Source organism: Myotis nattereri, assembly GCF_964212035.1.
Source record: "Myotis nattereri genome assembly, chromosome: 1".
Taxonomy (NCBI): domain Eukaryota; kingdom Metazoa; phylum Chordata; class Mammalia; order Chiroptera; family Vespertilionidae; genus Myotis; species Myotis nattereri.
Genome location: NC_138075.1, coordinates 67,635,716 through 67,656,027, shown reverse-complemented (window position 1 = coordinate 67,656,027; position 20,312 = coordinate 67,635,716). Strand labels below are relative to the sequence as shown.

The window sequence follows — 20,312 nt, the reverse complement described above, 5'->3', positions numbered from 1 at the left end:
TCGGTGCTATTTTTCTACTTGTCTGCAACAGAACTAATAGCAAACATAGGGGAACATAATCACTTCTAATCAAATTTAGTTTATTTTTAAGTTGGTACCAAAATATATTCCAGGCAACTCCTCAGATCATCGTTGCAGTCTCATAAGCCTTACGCACTGCTGTTCCAAAAGCAGCAAAGACTAGAAGTCAAGTGTCCAGCCCCTCAGCCCAAGAATACAGTTAGAATCCACATGATGGGTGAGAAGAGGGCAGTCCCATGGACGGCCCTGACCCTTCCCTGTGGGATGTGATTTATAATTTGGGATTGAATAATCAGTGGACAGATTAGAGAGTACAAGTTCTCTGTTTGGTTTCTATGACTCTTTGAAGTTCCTTCATCTTACCAGCAGTTAGAAGGCTGCCTTCAGTTCTCTGCCCACACTCAGCCCTAGGATAGGTCTTGATTATTTCAAGAATTAACTTAAGGGAGAATACAACAGAAACCCAGGCCTCAGGTGCATCCCCAATTTCAGATTAATTAAGGAATTAACCAGTGGAATGGTAGGTAGCAGGGACTGGTTAGACCAGGATTCAGGATACTCCCTTAACCAGGCTTGCTCAGTTTCCTGATCTAAGCAAGGTCTAAGGGGGACAAAAAAGACTTGATTCTCATCCCCCTTAAGTAGTGGAATTCCTTAAGTCATGAAGGCCACTGAAATGTGGTTAGTGTCCTAAGACGACTTCCAATTCTTCCAGGTCCTTCTGGAAAGCTGAATCCTAGGGAGACAAGAGAATAATACTAGGACCCAAAATCTAAGCCAACATTTCCCAAACCACTGGTACCCAAAAAGAAGGGCCCTTGACTTCTTTTCTGAACTCTGTTATCATAGCACCTACATGCAGAAGTGGAGGCTCTTTTCTAGGAAAATAAGATTTCAAGGGAAGATTTTTTCTTGAAAAGGTCCAGGGATGACTCAATGATGAAACCCAATGTTAGAAAAGCTCTTAAAAGCATTACCTCACTAGTGACATCTGGCAGCTCCATGGCCAGCTTCACCCACTGTCTAGCTTCAGAGTTTTTTCCTAGTTCTCTGTAGCACTGAGAAGAGACAACAGTGAAAAACCTGAGAGAAATACCACCAGGAGACTGGAAGGGGATAAGTAGGTGTGTTTTCAGGAGTTTCCAGAATATTATCAACACATACTTTTCATCTGTGTTAAAATAAGATAGGTGAGTTTACCTTGGAAATATATACTCGTCCTGCTTTGGAAAATCCTGGCTGTAGTTCCTCAGCCTGGAGGAGGAAGGAAGGCATTGCAAGTAAGTGTTCCCAAAATCAGGTCAAGCTCTGAGTATATTAGAGATTTCAGCCCCTCCCTGGAGTCTGTTCAGTGGGTCTGGGAATGTATATTTTTTTATAAGCTCTCCAGGTGGTTCTGATTTTCCCATAGAACAGGCAAACAGAATTGGCCCCTACCAGAAACCCAGTATAATGTCCTTCGGAAAAACAAGGTCACCCAGGCAGTTTTGGTTGCTGTCCACCCCCTCCCTCCCTTCCTCCCCTGATACCTTCAGGAAGCTCTGCAGGGCATCTTCCACAGTAGCACTGGGAGGGCTTTCAAATAAGGCTGAAGCCGTTTTTTTTTCTAGCCAGCTCAGGTGAGCAACCTGCCACCAAGAGATCAAGGTGTGAATAAAGTTTTAACCAAGAATTTTCAGAATATTGCATATTCTGTACTGAAAACAAACAGGGTCCAATTACAGTCACATGACCATTCAGAGGACATGGCACCTGAGCCAGGCTGAGGCCCAGCTCCCAATTTTTCACTGTAAGGAGATGAGTGTCACAGGACAGGGAGATCCTTATATAAAGGCCTGGAACTTAGCTCACCTGGTAGCACCACCTGCCGAGGAGAAAGTGAGCCATGGGGTTTTCTGGCTGGAGAGCAAGAGCTTTGTCCACGTGCTCCTGAGGGGGAAATGTAAATAGAAACATCAGACACCAGCATTGATAAGGGAAGAGGGGCAAGTCACAGAGGCAGCAGGGACACTGCAAGGAGCTAGGATGAGCAGGGAACATGGACAGCACAAGGGAAAGAGAAGCCTCTCCTCACCTTGAAGCTAAAGCCACTCTGGATGCGCTTCTGGATGCCCTCATGCTCAGCCAGCTGACCACAAAGCACTGCATACCTAAGGGGGAAGCAGCAGCAAGCTCAGAGGCAGGGAGGGGCTTCCCCGAGACCCTGCACCCTCCACTAGAGCGGAAACTCATTTCTGTCTGTATGTAGTTCCGCTTCATAGACCTGTGGCCTCAATTCATATTCTTTCATAAACAGAATGGTAGGCTCTCCAAAGTATACATACGAGGTACAAAAAGGCTGGGTCTCCTATGCTTAATATTTAGGCAAGGTCTTGGTCCAAATCTCCAACAAATTTCTCTTCACCATGAGTACAGCCATAGGTATTATAAATACTTAAAAAGCAGTTCTCTACTCATGAGCATCAAAGATACTACACCGGAGTACATTCCTTTTTGTCTCATGCCTTGGAAGTACACAGGTTACCATCAGTAAACTGCTCTAGGACCATCAGACTGGGGTGAGGCGCTCTAGGAATTCCTGATGTTAACTTGGAAACCAACAGAAGCAGAGGAAGAAATGCCTCTGATTTCAGCCTTCACATTCTCCCAGGGAGCAAAGCCAGCCAGCTTTCCATCTTCTGTCTTCAGAAACAAAGGTCTCATTACCCCATTTCTCCAGCATTGTTTCCATAGCACAGTTGACATTAAATGAGTGTCTAAAGGCCCAAGTTGCTTTTTCATACATTCACTAAATATCAGACATTTCCAGAGGCTTATTTCCATGTTTAGTCAAAACAGCTGTTCCCCAAGATAGTTAGGAAAACATGAAGCCAATTTCCATTCTTGGAAGCCACAGGGAATCAGCACCCATGACCCCCTAGAAACAGTGATGACCTGGCCTCTGAGATAAAGCTGAAACTTTACCTCAGCTACAGGTAGAGAAACAGCTTCTCTCAGCTCACAGTCTGAGGACAGAGCTACAGAAAGCAAGAGGGGAGGTAGGAAAGGAACATTTTCATTAATGCTCAGAGGTGCTGGAACCAGGCCCCAGGACACAAGTTGGTGGAACTTTGCCTCACATGAGACCACAAACAGGGCTATATTTGAGAGCTAAATACTGACTACTGAACTTCTGGAGGTAAACTCACATCCACTTTTCCTCACGCGAGCCAAGCAAAGAAGCGAAAGCCCACCACCAGCGAGGGATAGCAGCTAGGGGAAAGAGGAGGTTGTGCAGGAGATGGAGCTGAAAATTGTCCCAGCCTCCATGGGGAGCCCAGAACCCACAAGTCTTGTAACTAGGGTTACTTACAAAGCTGCTCAATTCTCCAGACCCTAAGGGGGTTGGGAGGGGGGGTGAGGGGGGTGGGGTACTCTCCCCTGCCTCATCCTGAAGGCACCTGCCAAAGAGAAATTCCCTGGGCCCCCAGCTGGGGGTGGGGTGGGGCATATGGAAGTACAGGCCAGAGCTCCCTCTTCTGGTCCTGGTAGCAAATGCCTCTGTGGCCAGGACAAGGACAATAGAGCTCCGCCCCCTCCGATCCTCTAACCCTCATGGGGCCCTGCAGGGTGTTATTACCATTGGTGGCAGTCAGCACTCGCATCCCCCTTCTCCAGAGCGGCCTCCGCTTCTTCTTTGCCTGTAGGACAGAGGATCCAGAGCAGATGAGGGTTCCCACGCACGCTGCCCACGGCGGGGCTGCAGGACGGAAGGCTGCCCCAGCTCTCAGCAGTGCCTTTCCGGCCTGGACTTGCTCAGAAATAGTTGTGAACTTGAACAGAATGAAAAGCTGCAAGTAGCTGTTCAGGGATGACTGCCACTTCACCTCACCGTCCCGATTTCTGTCAGCTGTCCCAGCAAACTTGTTTTTACAATTCCCACTGATGTGCTTGCAGCACTTCAAATATAAAAGGACCCAAAGTCAACCTGAACCTGCCGGACAAACCTGAGCCTGGAGGGTTTTTATTTGGGGTCTGTAATAGGCTTCAGGGCATCCATGAATCCCTCTGAAGTTGTATAAAATTTTAGGTATCTGTGCATTTTATTGAGGAGAAAGTCCATAACTTTGATAAAATTCTCAAAAGGATCCATGATCCAAAAACATGAATCACAGCTCTAGGCCAAAATTCACCAAACCAAAATGGACTAACGTATGATCAGAGGCGACTTTCACTTATTTAGTCTTAAGTTTCCTAGGCACAAGACTAACAAAGAAATTGAGGTCTAGCCCTAACCGGTTTGGCTCAATGGATAGAGCGTCAGCCTGCGGACTCAAGGGTCCCAGGTTCGATTCCGGTCAGGGGCATGTACCTTGGTTGCAGACACCTACCCGGTAGGGAGTGTGCAGGAGGCAACTGATCGATGTTTCTCTCTCATCGATGTTTCTGACTCTCTATCCCTCTCCCTTCCTCTCTGTAATAAATCAATAAAACATATTTAAAAAAAAAAAAGAAATTGAGGTCTAATTGTCACAAGGGTCCCCTCAAGTGACAAGAAGCCTAGAGCCTCAGATGAGGAACATCACGCCTACACAGTGGAGAAAGTAGCGCCCTGCAAAAGGGGACTCTTTGGTTAAAATGGGGAGGGCTGGGAAGGGAACATGGAGAAAGTAAAGTAATGGTTGAGGTGGTAGGCTGGCTATCTGAAATGTTTCTTCCTCCTTAAGTGACAGTATGATGGTATGTTGGATATGCAACAAATACAACTTTAAGGTAGCTTATCCCTTTCCAAACAGAAGAACAGTGCCCCCACCAATGCGGGGCATTGTCTCTTGAGGGATTTCCTCTGCCCCCTTCAAAGCACTGTCTTACTAGGAAATGATAGTGAAAAATGAGAACTAGTTCCTGCCAGGTTAGACATAGGGGTGAACAGATATTGCCTGAGATCCCAACGAATGGCTGCCTCCTGGTGGTCCAGCTTCTAGGGCCAGAACAAACTGAAGAACTTTAGACCCAGCAAGGATGGTCCTAAAAAGCTGGAGTCCCAGGGCAGGGCCTTCCAAGATGCCACATAGCCATCTGACCTCCAGCAGGAACAGACTTGTCCAGGACGCTAACCTCAGGAAACCAGGCCGGTGCTGGTGTGGGTGCTCCTATGAAGAGCTAAACAATGACCAAAGGGAAAGGAAAGGTTCTTGTTGATATCAAACGCTGATCAGAATCCTCATCTAAAATTTAGATGGGAAAGCAGGACATTTTAAAAAATATATATCTTAATGATTTTTTACAGAGAGGAAGGGAGAGGGAGAAACATCGATCAGCTGCCTCCTGCAAACCTCCTGCTGGGGATGTGCCCGCAACTGGAATCGAACCTGGGACCCTTCAGTCCGCAGGCCGACACTCTATCCACTGAGCAAAACCAGTTAGGGCAGCAGGACATATTTTAAATAAAGAAGCAAACAATAATTAAGCACCTTTTATTAAAATTCCCAGGAATTTTTCTGAAGGTGTATAACAATGAACAATTGATTCAATTGGGCTGTTTTTGCTTATTTGTTAACCTTACCCGAGGATATTTTTTTCCATTAATTTCTAGAGTGGAAGGGAGAGAGGGAGGGGGGCAGAGAGTGAGAAAGAAACATTGATGTGAGAGAGACACATCAACAGGCTGCCTTCCGCATGCACCCCAACTGGGGCCTGGGATGGAACCGTGACTCCTCGGGGTGAGGGCTGATGTTCCAGCCATTGAGCAACACTGGCCAGGGCTGGCCTGTTCTTTTTATATCAACTTCCTAAACAAATGTTTAGAACACTTTGGGTATTATCAGATTCTACATTATCAAAGATTCAATAACATCTGCAAGGCTGTATTTATAAAAGTGGGAAAATAGACAAATCCATCCTACATAATAAAGAGCTAATATGCTAATTAGACCAGTGGGCAAGGGGCAGGGCCAGCAAGCCATGGCAGTCCCGGCGTGCCCCCCCCCCTTCCCCTTCTGCAGAGGCAGCTGCAGGGGATCGGGCCTAAGCCACAGTTGGACATCCCCCAAGGGCTCCCAGGCTGCTAGAGGGATATCTGACTGCCAGCTTAGGCCCAATCCCCCCAGGGAGCGGGCCTAAGCTGGCAGGTGAACATCCCCCGAGGGATCCCATACTGCAAGAGGATGCAGGCTGGCTCAGGGCCCCCCTGGGTGCATGAATTTTTGATAACTAAACCACAAGACCTGGAAGCCCACTGATGGTGCATGACTCAGGTGTGTACAGAGGCAGGACACATCACCATCCCTATGAAACCAGTTGCTTTTTGAGAGAGAGAGAGAGAGAGAGAGAGAGAGAGAGAGAAACACTAATCAGCTGCCTTCCGTACATGCCCCGACCGACCAGGAATCGAAGCCACAACCCAGGCATGTGCCCTCAATGGGAATCGAACCAACAACCTCTTAGTGCATGGGATGACACTCCAACCAACTGAGCCACTCTGGTTGGGCCAGTTGCTTTTTTTTATTATTGTTAATCCTCAACCGAGGTTATTTTTCCCCCATTATTTTTAGAGAGTGAAAGGGAAGAGGAAAGATAGAGAAAGAAGACATTAATTGGTTGCCTCCAGGGGTCAAACCTGCAACCAAGGCACATGCCCTTGACCGGAATCAAAACCAGGACCTTTCGGTCCGCAGGTCGACTCTAACCACTGACCCAAACCGGCTAGTGCTGGGCCAGTCGCTTTTTAAAGTCCCAGGATTCTCAGTGATAGAGAGGGACGAACCCTGAGCCACATACACCCCAGAGCACAGATTTGGCAAAAGATTTGCTAAATAGATCCCAGGGACTTCTAACCTGGCAGTATTCTCCCAAACTGCTACTCTCAGGTGCTCACCAAATATCCTCCACTCATATTCTTAGAACTGCCTCACACTCCGTAACTGAAACCAGATTCCTAAATCGCAGCAAAAAACTTCTTCAGATTAAGAAAGAAGATTCTGCCCTCCTTTGTGTTTGGGGAGAAAGAGAATTGGGCTGAACGGATACTAGTACTCCTCAAACATGCACTGGTGATATGCTCAGATCACAGCCACGTGCAGGAGAGCACTGTTCTCTGTCAGGAAGCAGGGGACCCTGGGAGCCCAAGTTTGTTCCTAGTGAGTGACTGAGCCACAACTGCCCTGACAGCTGCATCTTGGTGGTTCCTCTGGACCCCAGGCAGGTGGGCTGGCTCCACCCCCACCGTCAGTCACCTTCCCACCAGGAACCTGTCAGCACTTACCATTTTGAGCATATGACTTCTTCTCGCTCACCTCCTCCGCGAGCTCACACATGTCGCTGTAGGCCCGGGCCAGGCGCCAGAGAAAGTCCTGCCGACTTCCATACTACAGACCAAACAGAAAGGGATGGAGGCCCTTCTTCCCTCCGAGAACTGGGGCTCTGGCCTTCCCACACCCTACGCTGGAGCGTGCACGCTAGTGTGTTAGATGCCGACTGACATTACATCGGTTTTATGCATGGCCCTCCACCCCCATGTGACCTCCCTTTTCTTGGGCTAACTTTGGGGCGTTTTCACTCGAGTGAGCATCAGTTCTGCAGTGAACCTGAGGGAAAGGGAATTGCCGTTGAAATCCCTGGTGTTGGAACCTTCAAGTGCGATAGGCAGCTTGGGCTCTGCCTCAAGGGAAATAAAAGGACATTCCAGTTCTCTCCACATCTCCCTCTACTGAGGGGTGGAGCTCTTGCCCTAAAAACAGGAGGCAGAGACCTGCCCTCAGGAGGAGGCTCTGGAGCAGGCATAAACCTGGGCGCCTAGGGCCGCATGCAGCCCCTTGGAAGAGGAGGTGCAGCCCTGGCGGGGGGGTGGAGGGTTGGGGGGGGGAGGTGCGGCACCAGCCGTCTCACCCCCATTTTCCTCCCCGTTGTCACCTTGCAGGGTCAGTAACCACAGGGCCTGCTCCCATTCCCTAGGAGTCCGCAGGGAGGGAGGGGGGGAGGACAGGCAGCAGCTGGAGCCTCACCGCTAGCTTGTTGTTGAGCAGCAGCTGGAAGCCCTCCCGCTTGCGCTGCTCTCCGCCCTGGTGCAGCTCGTCAGCCTGCAGCAGGAGGGGCAGCACATCCTCCAGGCCAGGGGAGCCGTCAGCCTCCAGGGCTCTGGGAACTGGGCCTGAAGCCACCTCTGCCGCCAGGTCCAGAGAATCCTTTCTCCCCATCTTCACGGTCTCGCAGCTCGCTTCATCTTCCCCGTCTTCACTCTCCCTGTCGGAATCCCGCTCGTAGTCAGACTCGGCATTCGCTGTTGTGTACCTGTGGCAGAGAATGTAAGTTACAGTCAAAGGAGGGGACCATCAGCCTTAGAGCCCGAGGTCTGTCCCTTACCCACAAAGGGAGGCTCTCCATGACACTGTCCAGAAAACCAAATAAGAACCATCCCCCCACTTCCTTAGAGGTCTAGGCAAAAACTAGTCCTCTCAAGAAAGCTTCTGTGGGGACTGTGGGCGGGAAAATGGTTTGGGAGAAGAGTGACAGCTCTGGGGGCACTGAGACAGTCGGGCCATTAGAACCCCCTGTTCAGCTACTATCCAGTCTGCCAGGAAATAGAGAAAAACAAAAAGCGCAGAAAGGTCTGTACCAAATGTTGCTAGTTGAATTAAAGGGCATTTTTGCCCTGTCTGGGTGGCTTAGTTGTTTGGAGCTTCATCCCACTGGAGGCAATCAATGTATGTTTTTCTCTCTCCTTCTTCCTCTCTTTCTCTCTCTCCAAAAAAAAATCAATAAAAACATCCTTGGGGCCCTGGCCCGTGTGGCTAAGCGGTAGAGTGTGGGCCCAAGCCCTGAAGGGTCAAGGGTTTGATTCCCTGTCAAGGGCATATACCTGGGTTGCAGGTCAATCCCAGGGCCTAGTCAGGGAACGTGCAGGAGGCAACGAATCGATGTGTCTGTCTCTTTCACATCAATGTTTCTCACTCTATCTCCCGCCCGCCCGCCCGCCCACCCGTCCTCCCTTTCTCCCTTCCCTCCCTCCCCCTTCCACTCTCTAAAAAAAAAAGGAAAAAAATATCCTCAGTTGAGGATTCTCTCTCTCTCTCACACACACACACACACACACACACACACACACACACACACACCACATATCCTCAGGTGAGGAGGTGAGGATTTTAACAAATTTTTAAGGAAATTATTTTTCTATCGTTTGTTTATTTTATTTTTAATATATTTTTATTGATTTCAGAGAGGAAGGGAGAGGGAGAGAGAGACAGAAACATCAATGAGGAGACAGAATCATTCATTGATCGGCTGCCTCCTGCACGCCCCTTACTGGGGATCAAGCCCACAACCTGGGCATGTGCCCTTGACCAAAATTGAACCTGGGACCCTTCAGTCTGCAGGTAGTATGGCTGCTTTAATGAGCATATGCAAGGTATCCCAAAATATGTATACACAATTTAACAGCTGATAACTCACTTAATTTTCACTCCTTTTTAGGTTTAACTGATTTGAAATAATGGGTGAAGCCAATTTAAGCTTTGAACAAAGAAAATTTATCCACTAGACTTTTTTATGGGGATACATAAAGTTTACAGTACAAATCCGGCAACAGTTGATGAATTGAGGGCACACAAATACCAAACAAAATGATTCCCTCTTTTTTTATTTGTTTTGTTTTGTTTTGTTAATATTCACCTAAGCATGTTCTTCCATGGACTTTTAGAGAGAGTGGGAGGGAGAGGGAGAGACAGAGAAACATCAGTGTGAGAGAGATACATCGATTGGTTGTCTCCCACACAGGCCCCAAGCTGGGGCTGGGGATCAAGCCTGCAACCCAGATACATGCCCTTGACCTGGAATCGAACCCTCGACCCTCTGGTGTGTGGGCCAGTGCTCTAACCACAGAGCCACACTATATTCTTATAAATAAAAAATAAATGAATGTTTAAGATTAAAACTTTAGCCCTGGCCGGGTAGCTCATTTGGTTAGAGTGTTGTACAAGTACACCAAAGTTATGGGTTCAATCCCCAGTCAGGGCACATACAGGAATCAACCAAATGAATGCATAAATAAGTGGAACAACAAATTGATCTTTCTCTCTCTCAAATCAAATAAATAATTTTTTAAATAAAGATAAAAACTTTCATGTAGGTGGAACTGATCTTCTGAGCTAGATGGTGCACCAGGCTCAGGGTTGGTCGATCTTTTTTGCTTTATCAGCCAAAGGCATCTGTCAGAACCAGCATGGGCGGGTGCCAGCCTCTGAGGCATGGGCAGCCACAGATACCCACATTTTCTTTCTCGATTCAATGTGTGCCTCTATCCAAGCCAGCCAGCAAACCTAAACTACAACAGGAATAGACCTTGGAAACCTTTGCAATTGCTAGAGGTGGGGTGAGGGCCACTTGCAGGTAGAAGCAGGAGAGAAGGAAGATGCAAGCAGAACCCCCTGGGAAGGTATCTCTGGGCCACCACAAGCCCGGGAGCCCCAACCTCGATTCCCCACTGAGGAGGAAGCCAGGTTTCTCTCAGATGTTGGCCTAAACCCGCAGCTGATTAGGGTGTTTCCTAACCGCCGACTGAATCAGACAGAAACAGCAGGGGAGAAGGTAAGGCTTCCAGGGGCCAGAATCAGACACCAGAAAGGCCTCTGGACGGAGTTGAAGGAAAAGCAGGTTTGACAAGCCCAAGGCTCTGAAGCATAGGGAGGACCCTTCAGGTGGTAACCTGCCTCCATCCTGGAATGAAAGGTCCGTATTGCTGGAGCAAAACAGAACTGAAGGAGATGTGGGCTGAACGCTGGAGGCCAGAAAGCCAGACGTGGTAAGGAGGCAGGTTCCATCCAGAAAGCACCAGGTGAGCAATCCATGCCGACTGCTTATAGAGGAGCTTCCAGAATCCGCTAACAAAGGGGCCCTAGTAACATCTACCACAGGAACTGACAACTTCACCCTGCTTTTTAAGAACTTACCAAACATCTTTCTCCTCTAGCAATTTGCAGCAAAAACTTGAGAAATTAAAGGGACAAGGCAAAGTGGCATCAGATTTCACAATCAACCTGAGTGGTGATGAGTGAGGCTGCACAGGGGCATCCTAGAGAAACCCAGCAATTCATGGGGCCTGGACAATAACCTCCCTACTCAGCCCGGCCAGGCCCAACGGCAAATGGGTGAGTGGTTATCTGGGGGAGAACTTGAGTCTCATCAACTCCAGTTGCTAGAAAGAAGGGGAGACCCCATTCCCTGCTGGACTGAAGGCTGTCTTGGCCAATCAGGAGTCTCCCAGGAGGGACCCCTGCTCTTACGCTAGAGCACAGGCATCAACAGTCTCCAGGGAGCTGAGCCAGGAGGAAAAGTCCTACAATTTGTGATCCCTCTGGGCCCTAAAGGCTAAGGAGAAAGAGAGGTCAGGAGGGGGAGCGGCCTTTGCCACCACAGAGAGGTGGTGGGGCAGGGAGGCTCCAGCAAGGCTGGCACAGTGAGGAGGCCTTTTACTGCACCTCAGCCTCACTTTGAGCAGCTCTGCCTCACTAATTCCCAGGCCTGCTGCCTGGCACACAGTGGGCAGGCGGACACCTGCTGAGTGAGCACTGACCTCAGCCCCACGGGCTTCCAGGATTTGAGAGGAATCACGTGCCAGCGCTACATGGGCTGGCGTCCCTACAGTCACATGCTCTCACACCCCTTGGACCACCATCCCAACCCTTGCAGAAATCCACGAGAGAGGGGGGGGGGGGGTGGCCCTCTTGTTGAATATGCCAGGGAGCTTTGAGGTCAGCAAGGGACTGGCAGAGACCTCTGGAAAGGCCATTGGGATCTCTACACTCAGGCAGAACACTGTTCCCACAGTGGGCCGAGAATCCAAGGCTCCCTGGGAGCAGGGAGCCCAGAGCTATCCCACTCCCTGAGTGATCAAGGACTGTTACACATGTCTTCCTCCTGGCGATTAAGTTCTCTCCTTGAACTAAGCCCCATGAGAGGGCTGAGCTGGAGCATTCAAAGACAAGCAGGTGTGGACTCTGACCCTGGGACCTCCCAGTGGAATGAGATAACACCAGCCTAGATGAGGTGGTAAATGCCAAAGGAGATGAGGTGGAAGGCAGTTCCTCTGGGCTGGGATGCCAAAGGCTTGCTGGAGGGCTGGTGTTTCAGGGCGAGTCTGGTTTTTACAGGGAGGGAACTAAAGCTGTGTTTGCTCCAAGGCTCAGGGAACAAGCCCACGGACCCACAGTGACTCTGCCTCTGCCACATTCAGTCAGTCCTCTGGGGACTCGAAGTTACTAACTTATTTGGGGAATGAAAGGTCCTGCAGCTTCCAGGGGACTCGAGTAGCCCATCAGATATTCTTATCCTTTCATCCCTCAAACAGGCACTCCTTGCCCCGGACCCACATGTTCAAAGTCATTCCAGAGTTTGAGGTCTCCCATAACTTCCCCTTGACCTATATGGCAGTGACCATGGCAAAATAATTACCCACTATGGCCACTGCCCCAGATGGCAGCCAGCTAAACCAGAGTCTTGCTTCACACACCCCATTCCCTTCCACACGTCACACGATCAGTCGTGGGGCTGAGCCACTGGAGCTATAATTAAGAAAGCCACCCTTCCTCTCATCCCATCACAGGCGGCTGCAAGGCCTGTCCTGTCCTGCCCTTTACGGGGGCCCCAGTGAGCACCCACAAGCTTCCCTGGTTAAGCAGAAGTTTGCTGGACTCCTTAGAAATCATCAAAGGCCTGAGTTCTCCATCCTGATCTTGGGCAGATCTGTGACCTCTCCTGTTCTACCTCTGACAAAGCTCAACATCAGTTCCCCACCCACGTGACCTGCTTCCTTGGGTGCATAAAGATGCTCCTAAGTCTCAGGGTCCATTAGCAACCACTCTGTCCTTTCAATCCAGATGTTCCTTCATGTCAAATAGTCCCTTTCTGCCCCTCCTCTAAAACAGCCCACCGGAAGCGCTCAGCCCAGAGTTATTAGGTAAACTGAACACAGACAACAGAGATCGGACAACCCAGGCATCAGTAGCCATGAATGGAGGACTAAAGTTCTATTAAGAACTGCTTCTTTCTTTTATTTTATTAATTTTTAGAGAGAGGAAGGGGGGAGAGAGAGAGAGGGAGAGAGAGAAACACCCATGTGAAAGAAAAACATAGATCAGTTGCCTTCCCCAGGTGCCCTGACCTGGGATCGAACTTACAACCTGGGTATGTGCCCTGACCCGGAAGCAAAGCCGCCTTTTGGTGTATGGGTCAATGCTCCAACCAACTAAGCCACACCGGCCAGGGAAAGACTTCACTTGTTTCAAAAGGCATCTGAGCAATAATCAAATCCAGCACCAGTGCCCAATGGCAGTGACATGGAAAAAGAGAGTAATACTATTCTTAATTTTCTTAGAAAGCCAAAGAGCAGAGGCAGAAGAATGGCCCACACAACGCTGAAATCTCTTGAATGCGATGTACTGAACACACTGTACTGTGGGCAGTGAGCTGTGGCAGCTCTTAGTCCATGGGAGGAACTCCCAGGCTGCATGGGACCCGTCTTCCTGTGAAGGCCCTTCTGTGCCCTGATGACCAAGCCGTACCTCAGATCACAGACCCTCACACCGCTGCAGATGAGCCAGCTGACCCTGGACCGGGCAGTTGTACAACCCTGGGCAAGGCATCACACCTTGCTAAGCCTCAAGTCTGCTCTGAGAAACAGAAACACAGCATCTACCCCATAGAATTCTTGTGAGGATTAAGTCAGAAAATACCTCCAAAGTGCTTAGTACCATGCCTGTCACAGAGAACGAATAACCAGTAGTTAATACTATAATGTGTTTCAGCTAATGAGAGTGCTGCAAAGTCCCCCTGAATGGCCTGTTTATAGCTGAATCCGACATCCTGACCCAAGAGAAGGCTTGGGTATTCTCTGCACCAATCTTTTTCTCGAGGAGGAAGAGAGGTCAGCCTCTAGACCTCGCGCACACTACCTGGATCGCTGGAGCTGAGCGGCAAACAAGGGCCAATGCTGCCAGGACAGCATCAGGCATTACAACAAAGGTGCTCATCCAGGCTTCTTACTTGGGACCAAAGTTTCAAAATGGCACTAGTGGTTTCAAATCGAAAGCTTCAGCCTGACCGACTTTGGCGGCTGCCCACGAGGTTCCTGCCTGCTGCCCCATCTCACGGCCACGCCTGTGGTCAGACTCGCTGGGCCACCAATTACTCGGACAGTCACCTCCCACCTTAAAGCTGACAAGGAAGCCAGCCTCTCCTGTGGGAAGAGGAGCGTATCCAGGGGAAGGGGCGCACACTCAGAGAAGGAAGCAAAGTTCTTGTGATAACACAGGAAAATGCTCAATTCGTGTTGCTAAATGGCTAGAGCAGTGGTTCTCAACCTTCTGGCCCTTTAAATACAGTTCCTCATGTTGTGACCCAACCATAAATTTATTTTCGTTGCTACTTCATTGTGGGAAACTGATATAGGGTTAAGCCTCCGACTGACCTGCTGGCAAAGTCATAAACAATTCCCAGCTTGGAGAGCACAGTCCTCTTAGCATAATTAGGCTTGACCTTATAACACTCCCTAGATCTTATCTGGGAAGCTAAGGGGCTGAGGAAGTGCAGGAAGTATAACCATGGTGTAAACAAGTGAAACTCACAAGAAAAGTGTAACTTTGGTAACCACTACCTTGTTTACCCCTCACTATAAAAAGCTTGGTGAGGCCTGAGCACAGGGAAGTCCTTCCTCTTGAGTTGGACTTGCCGCCTGGTCCCCCAATATTCCCAAATTATCTCTTGTCTCTTCTTTTTCATTTGTTGTGCGGCTCCTCTTCCAGACCCGAACCCGGAACCATGCAGGACGTGGAGGGGAACACTTAAGACACTTCATAACTGTAACGTTGCTACTGTTATGAATCGTAATGTAAATATCTGATATGCAGGATGGTCTTCGACAACCCCTGTGAAAGGGTCGTTCGACCGCCAAAGGGGTCGCGACCCACAGGTTGAGAACCGCTGGGCTAGAGCCTTGGCCTGTGCACTAAAGGGTCATGGGAAGGGTTTCGGGTTTGATTCCAGTCAAGTGCACATATTGGGTTGCAGGTCTGGCCCTGGTCAGGGCGTGTGCGAGGCAGCCGGTCCATGTGTCTCTCTCACACTGATGTTTCTCTTTCTCCCTCTCTCCCTTCCACTCTCTCTGAAAAGCAATGGAAAAAGATCCTTGGGTGAGGATTAATAAAACAAAAGTTGGTAACATTATAGAGAAAAATATAAATAAAAAACATACAATAACAATGTAAAAAACAAACCTACTCAGAGGAAAATAACAGATGCAAGCAATAACCATTGTTAACATTTCTATTTGTCTGGATGACATAAGGTGGATGATTTTTCTCATTTCAACTGTTCTGTATTTGTTTATGCCAGGGGTGGGAACCTTTTTCTGCCAAGGACTATTTGGATACTTATAACATCATTCACAGGCCATACAAAATTATCAACTTAAAAGTTAGCCTGCTATCTGCAGCCAAACATTACTTAACTCACCCCTAATGCCTTGGCAGGGCCAGACCACATGATTTCATGGGCCTTATACAGCCCAAGGGCCAGATGCCCCCCCACCCCCGATTCATACCCTTACTTTGTTCCAAAAATTATTTCTGGCAGCTTGGTGTGAACTTTCCATTGGTAAGCACTGCTTTCATAACGTAACCTGGCTGGAGCCACAGCTGCCTCCAGGAGAGGCCTTACCCGCCTTCGCTCTCCGCGTCTGTGAACGTGCCTCCCGAGGTGGCTGTGAAGTAGACAGAGCTGGAGCCGGTGGAGTCGCTCCTCTCTCGGGCAAACGGGAACCGTCGCCGCCGAGCCACTCTCTGGTTCTCTTCCATGTGGGATCTGAAAAGCACGGTGGCTTAGGCCCATCCAGCCTCTTCCCCTCACCATGAGGGAGCCTCTTCTACCGCACCTCATTAAGGGGCCAAGAGCAGAGAAAATCCTGGGTCTCGGCCCTGGCCAGGTCGCTCAGTTGGTTAGATGTCATCCGGCACACCACGGTTACGGGTGGTCACTCATGAATGCACGAATAAGTTGAACAAATCAATGTTTTTCTCTCGTTCTCTCTCCCCAGCCTCCCCTCTAAAATCAATAAATTAAGAACATATATTTTAAGAAAATCCTGGGTCTCTACACTCAAGAGAACAAGGGCAGCTCTCTGGATAGACCAGGGCAGACCAGGTTAGTCAGAACGAAGCGTTTCAGCTGCTACGACAGATTACAAAGGCCCAAAAGCAGCAAGGAACTTGCCGGCAGCAAGGCCAGCTTCCCTGCCAACTAGGTGAGGAGCTGTAGAGCTGGCTTCCTCCTTGGAGACACAGTGAAGGCCAGAACACAGCTCAGCTGAAAAAGCTGTAGAGGCTGGGGCCAAGGCAGGAGAGGAGGCTGATTACTCACCGGAACTCCCCAACAATCTGCCCAGCAAGCCCCTGCAGGCCGCTCCTCAGCTCCTCCACCTCCCGCCGCAGCGCCACCAGACTGGCCAGCACGAAGTCCAGGCGGTCCAGCACCATCTCCTGCCCCTCTGGTGGGAGGCTGGGCAGCACCGCAGCATCGCCAGCCTCCCCTGGGGCCGCTCGCAATGGCCTCACTGAAGGAAGGAGGACAGGAAACGTGATGTCCATGGGACATAGTGAAGGCACATGTTCACAGCTGTCTTGTTAACAAGTCCCAAGTAATTACCCAGAGAAAACATCAAGGTCCCGATCCATAAACAAGAGCCCTCTGTTCCAGGACCCTCCCACACCAACCTGTGGCAGGATAACACACCAGGCCAGATGAAAAAAACTGCTTGCAAGAAAAAATAAATATAAAAGAAAATGCTTGCAAGAGCCCTAACTCAGTGGATAGAGTGTCAGCCTGCGGACTCAAGGGTCCCAGGTTTGATTCCGGGCAAGGGCATGTACCTTGGTTGCGGGCACATCCCCAGTGGGGAGTGTGCAGGAGGCAGCTGATCGATGTTTCTCTCTCATCGATGTTTCTAACTCTCTATCCCTCTCCCTTCCTCTCTGTAAAAAAATAAAATATATTTTAAAAAATGCTTGCAAGAGTGAGATTCCTCAAAGTCAGGACAGTTGCCTTGCTAAAATGAAAGGAAAAACCTGTATCTGACTACAGGCAAACCTCGGAGACATTGTGGGTTTGGTTCCAGACCACTGCAATAAATCAATTTTCACAATAAAGTGAGTCGTAATATTTTGCTAGTGAAGATTTTTTTTGGGGGGTGGGGGATGCAATGTCTGTGAAGCACTATAAAGCAAAGCACAACAAAATGAGATATGCCTGTATATAATGCCCAAATATCTGTCAATACCAACCAAACAGCAAAACTAAAATTGAGTTCACTCAAATTCTTATCTTTCACTTCACAGAGAATAGCAAAGAACACAGCTCCTTTCAAGAACTTCTTTTACTGTCATCAGAGAGGGGCAAAGAGGAAAGGTACAGTGGAAAAAGCCCATCAAAAAACGTTGGAGGGCGGGAAGCAGGTGGAGGCGGGCAATGAGGGGGAAAGAGGGACATCTAGAACACTCTCAACAGTAAAGACTTAATTTCAAAAAAGACATTGGAAAAACAGTATTACCAAGATCTGAATTGAGCTCTACATAAACTCCAACAGTAAATGCTAGTAAACAGAGAGCTACTACCTAAGGCAATTTTACTGGAAAATGTAAAAACAGGAAAGAAACGAGGGTGGCAGAACCCACAGTCCAGGAAGCACAAATCCGTTAAATCTAGTAACAGTCTAGGCCAGATTACAATACACATCCAACAGTACTCAAGACTGGAGACAAGACGGTCCCTGGGAACAGAGCCACTTTCTCCCAACCTCAGCAAACCACTACTGCTGAGAAATTACAAAACACAAGGAAAATGAAGGAAAGACAAGCATACAATACGTGACTATCAGGTTATAAAATGCTGACAAACGTTACAATTTAAAATGATAACTCTTGCCCAGCAGGTGTGGCTCAGAGATTGAGCGTCAACCTATGAACCAGGAGGTGACAGTTCAATTTTTGGTCAGGGCACTTGCCTGGGTTTCAGGGATCCCTGGTATAGGAGGCAGCTGATCAATGATTTCTTTCTCTTCATTGTTTCTATCTCTCTCCCTTCCTCTCTGAAATCAATAAAAATATATATTCTTAAATGATAATTCTTTGAAGACTCTTCTAAAACTAAATTTTCTAAACCACTTGGCATTTGGTTATCAGAGAAAAACTCATTTCCAATTAACATGGGGTGAGATTCTCTGAAAACTCCACTATTACAGGAACATGAAGTTTGAACCAGCCCTTTGCTCAGATGAGTTAATTTAACATGAAAGTTTTGCAAAACTGAAAGCACTACCCATTTCAGCTGTGGCTGGCTTCCACCCATATTCAGCTTCATTGCAAGTAAGCTCACCCGCAGCCCCATGGCATGTGAAGTTCATGGGACGGGGTGACCAGGCCAATCCTGCCTCTTACTCTGTGACAACCTCGGGAAGGTTACACAATCTTTCTTAATCTTGATTTCATCATAAGAAGGATTAAAACACTTGGACTAGGTAGTCTCCAAGATCCCTACATTCTAATATGTAAGTTAACACGTGAGCCTCAGGACTTTTAATTCCTACAAGACTTGTTTTTCCTTTTGCTTTTTTTTGAACTCTTCCTCTACTTATTAAACACCTCACCCAACACTAAGCAAGCGTCTTTAATATATATGTATAGCACCAGTGTGGCCAAAACCAAAAGTGAAAGCTCAACAGCCTTTTCACAATATACTTTCCTGGGATTACAGGGGAAAGAGTACAGAAGAGGGAGAATGCTTTCCTTTTCAATAAGCTTTCCAAGAAGGTGAAACTCTCAGGCACCCGCACCCTCTGCCCCGTCCCATAGGCTCTGCTAGGGCAGGCTGCACCCCAGGCCCATCCACCAGCCGTGACTGCGGCCTCAGAGGACCGGCTCCTACCCTGGCGTCTGGGCTCTGAAGTCTGCGTGACGTCCAGTGAGTTGGGCAGGAGCTGGTTCTGGCCATGGCGCTGGGTCCGTTTCCACCGCTGTCTGTACAGGGCGTACAGGAATCCGAGGCCCGCGGCGGTGCCCAGCAGCAGTCCCAGCCCGGAGCGGGCGCTGCCCGGGCTCGGCATGACGCACCTGCAGCCCGCGGGAGCCGCCGCGAGCAGGCGGGGGGGGGGGGGGGGGGGAGAGGTTCGTGAGCGTGGTCCACCACCCCACGAACCCTGGAGATAGCTCCGTGCCCAGACCCTGAGCGCCCAATTACCCTCACCCCAGCCTGGACCCTAAGACTTCCGCCAGCCCCGAGCCGGACTGCCGCGCCTCTCACACAGCGTGGAAGCAGCCTCCCCTCCAACACGCCCCCTAGCCCTGGTCCCGAGTCAGGTTCCTGGGCTTCCACACCCTCCGCTCCAGCCTCAGGGCCCGCAGATCACACACCCGCCGCCCTGGCCGCAAACGCCTGGCCGCCCCCGCACCCTCTGAAGGGGCCTGGCCTTGCAGGAAAGAAACTTAGACCCTCACCTGGCCGCTCAACACCCGGGCAGCAGTCGCCGCCGCCTCACGCTGTCAATGATCGTGACGTCATTAAGCGGCGCCATCTGCCCCCGCTCGCTGTCGGGAAGGCGCCGTGAGATGACCGCACTGGGCTGCGCCTCCCGCCCAAGTTTTCCCAGGGGCGGGGCCACAGTGCGCCCGAGGGGCGGGGCCACAGTGCGCCCGAGGGGCGGGGCCCGCAGAGCGGCGGGAAAGGGGCGCGGAGTCGCAGCGAGAGGCAGACGCTGACTTACTGGGGCGATGCTCAAGCAGAAACCCCGGTCTGGCCGCTGAGTTACCATTTTCTCCGGTCACACCTGCTGTTCGCGTCTGCTGTTGCTTCTGCCTGAATGACCCATTCTCTACCTGGAAAACGCCATCCCCTCCTCACCTATTCTTGACAGTCTGTCCTAACTCCAACTCCATTTATTTCGGCTTATTATTTATGCACTTTTATTCAAACCACTTGCTAAACACTAGACAATAGCGCTTTTCCCAGTTCAACTTGGAACATGTAAACTATTCGTTGGCCACAAGAGGTGCCTGAGTCCCCAGGGCCAACTTCTTCAAAACTCTTACCTTGCTCTTTGATTACAAAATCCGCATTATTAACCGGTTAATACGTTAATAACACGGATTAACGATTAACCGGTTAATAATGCGGATCAACCATTAAACGGTTAATAATACGGATTAACCATTAGCTGGTTAACAATGCGAATCAACCATTAACCGGTTAGTAGTGCAGATTTTGTAATCAAAGAA

At 49.4% G+C, this 20,312-nt stretch overlaps 1 protein-coding gene across 1 annotated transcript; it reads right to left on the bottom strand.

Moving 5' to 3' along the window:
• Positions 1–60: 60 nt before the first annotated feature.
• RMDN3 (regulator of microtubule dynamics 3) lies at positions 61–19,620 on the bottom strand. The gene is made up of 13 exons (XM_081105422.1): positions 19,536–19,620; positions 18,967–19,151; positions 16,408–16,600; positions 15,709–15,852; positions 8,004–8,289; positions 7,265–7,367; positions 3,641–3,701; positions 2,096–2,171; positions 1,873–1,950; positions 1,551–1,649; positions 1,222–1,275; positions 999–1,079; positions 61–757 (listed from the first exon to the last, which is right to left on the bottom strand). The coding sequence occupies exons 2-13, from the start codon at positions 19,142–19,144 to the stop codon at positions 704–706; spliced, it is 1,407 nt and encodes a 468-aa protein (XP_080961548.1). The 5' UTR covers positions 19,145–19,151; positions 19,536–19,620; the 3' UTR covers positions 61–703.
• Between the last annotated feature and the right edge of the window lie 692 nt (positions 19,621–20,312).

Coding starts and splice junctions, on each gene's coding strand:
- RMDN3 (XM_081105422.1), bottom strand. CDS start 19,144: ATGCCGAGCCCGGGCAGCGCCCGCTCCGGGCTGGGACTGCTGCTGGGC. Junction 1,276..1,550: donor CCCTGCAGAGCTTCCTGAAG/GTATCAGGGGAG, acceptor TTCCTCCTCCAG/GCTGAGGAACTACAGCCAGG. Junction 1,080..1,221: donor GACGAGTATATATTTCCAAG/GTAAACTCACCT, acceptor GTCTCTTCTCAG/TGCTACAGAGAACTAGGAAA.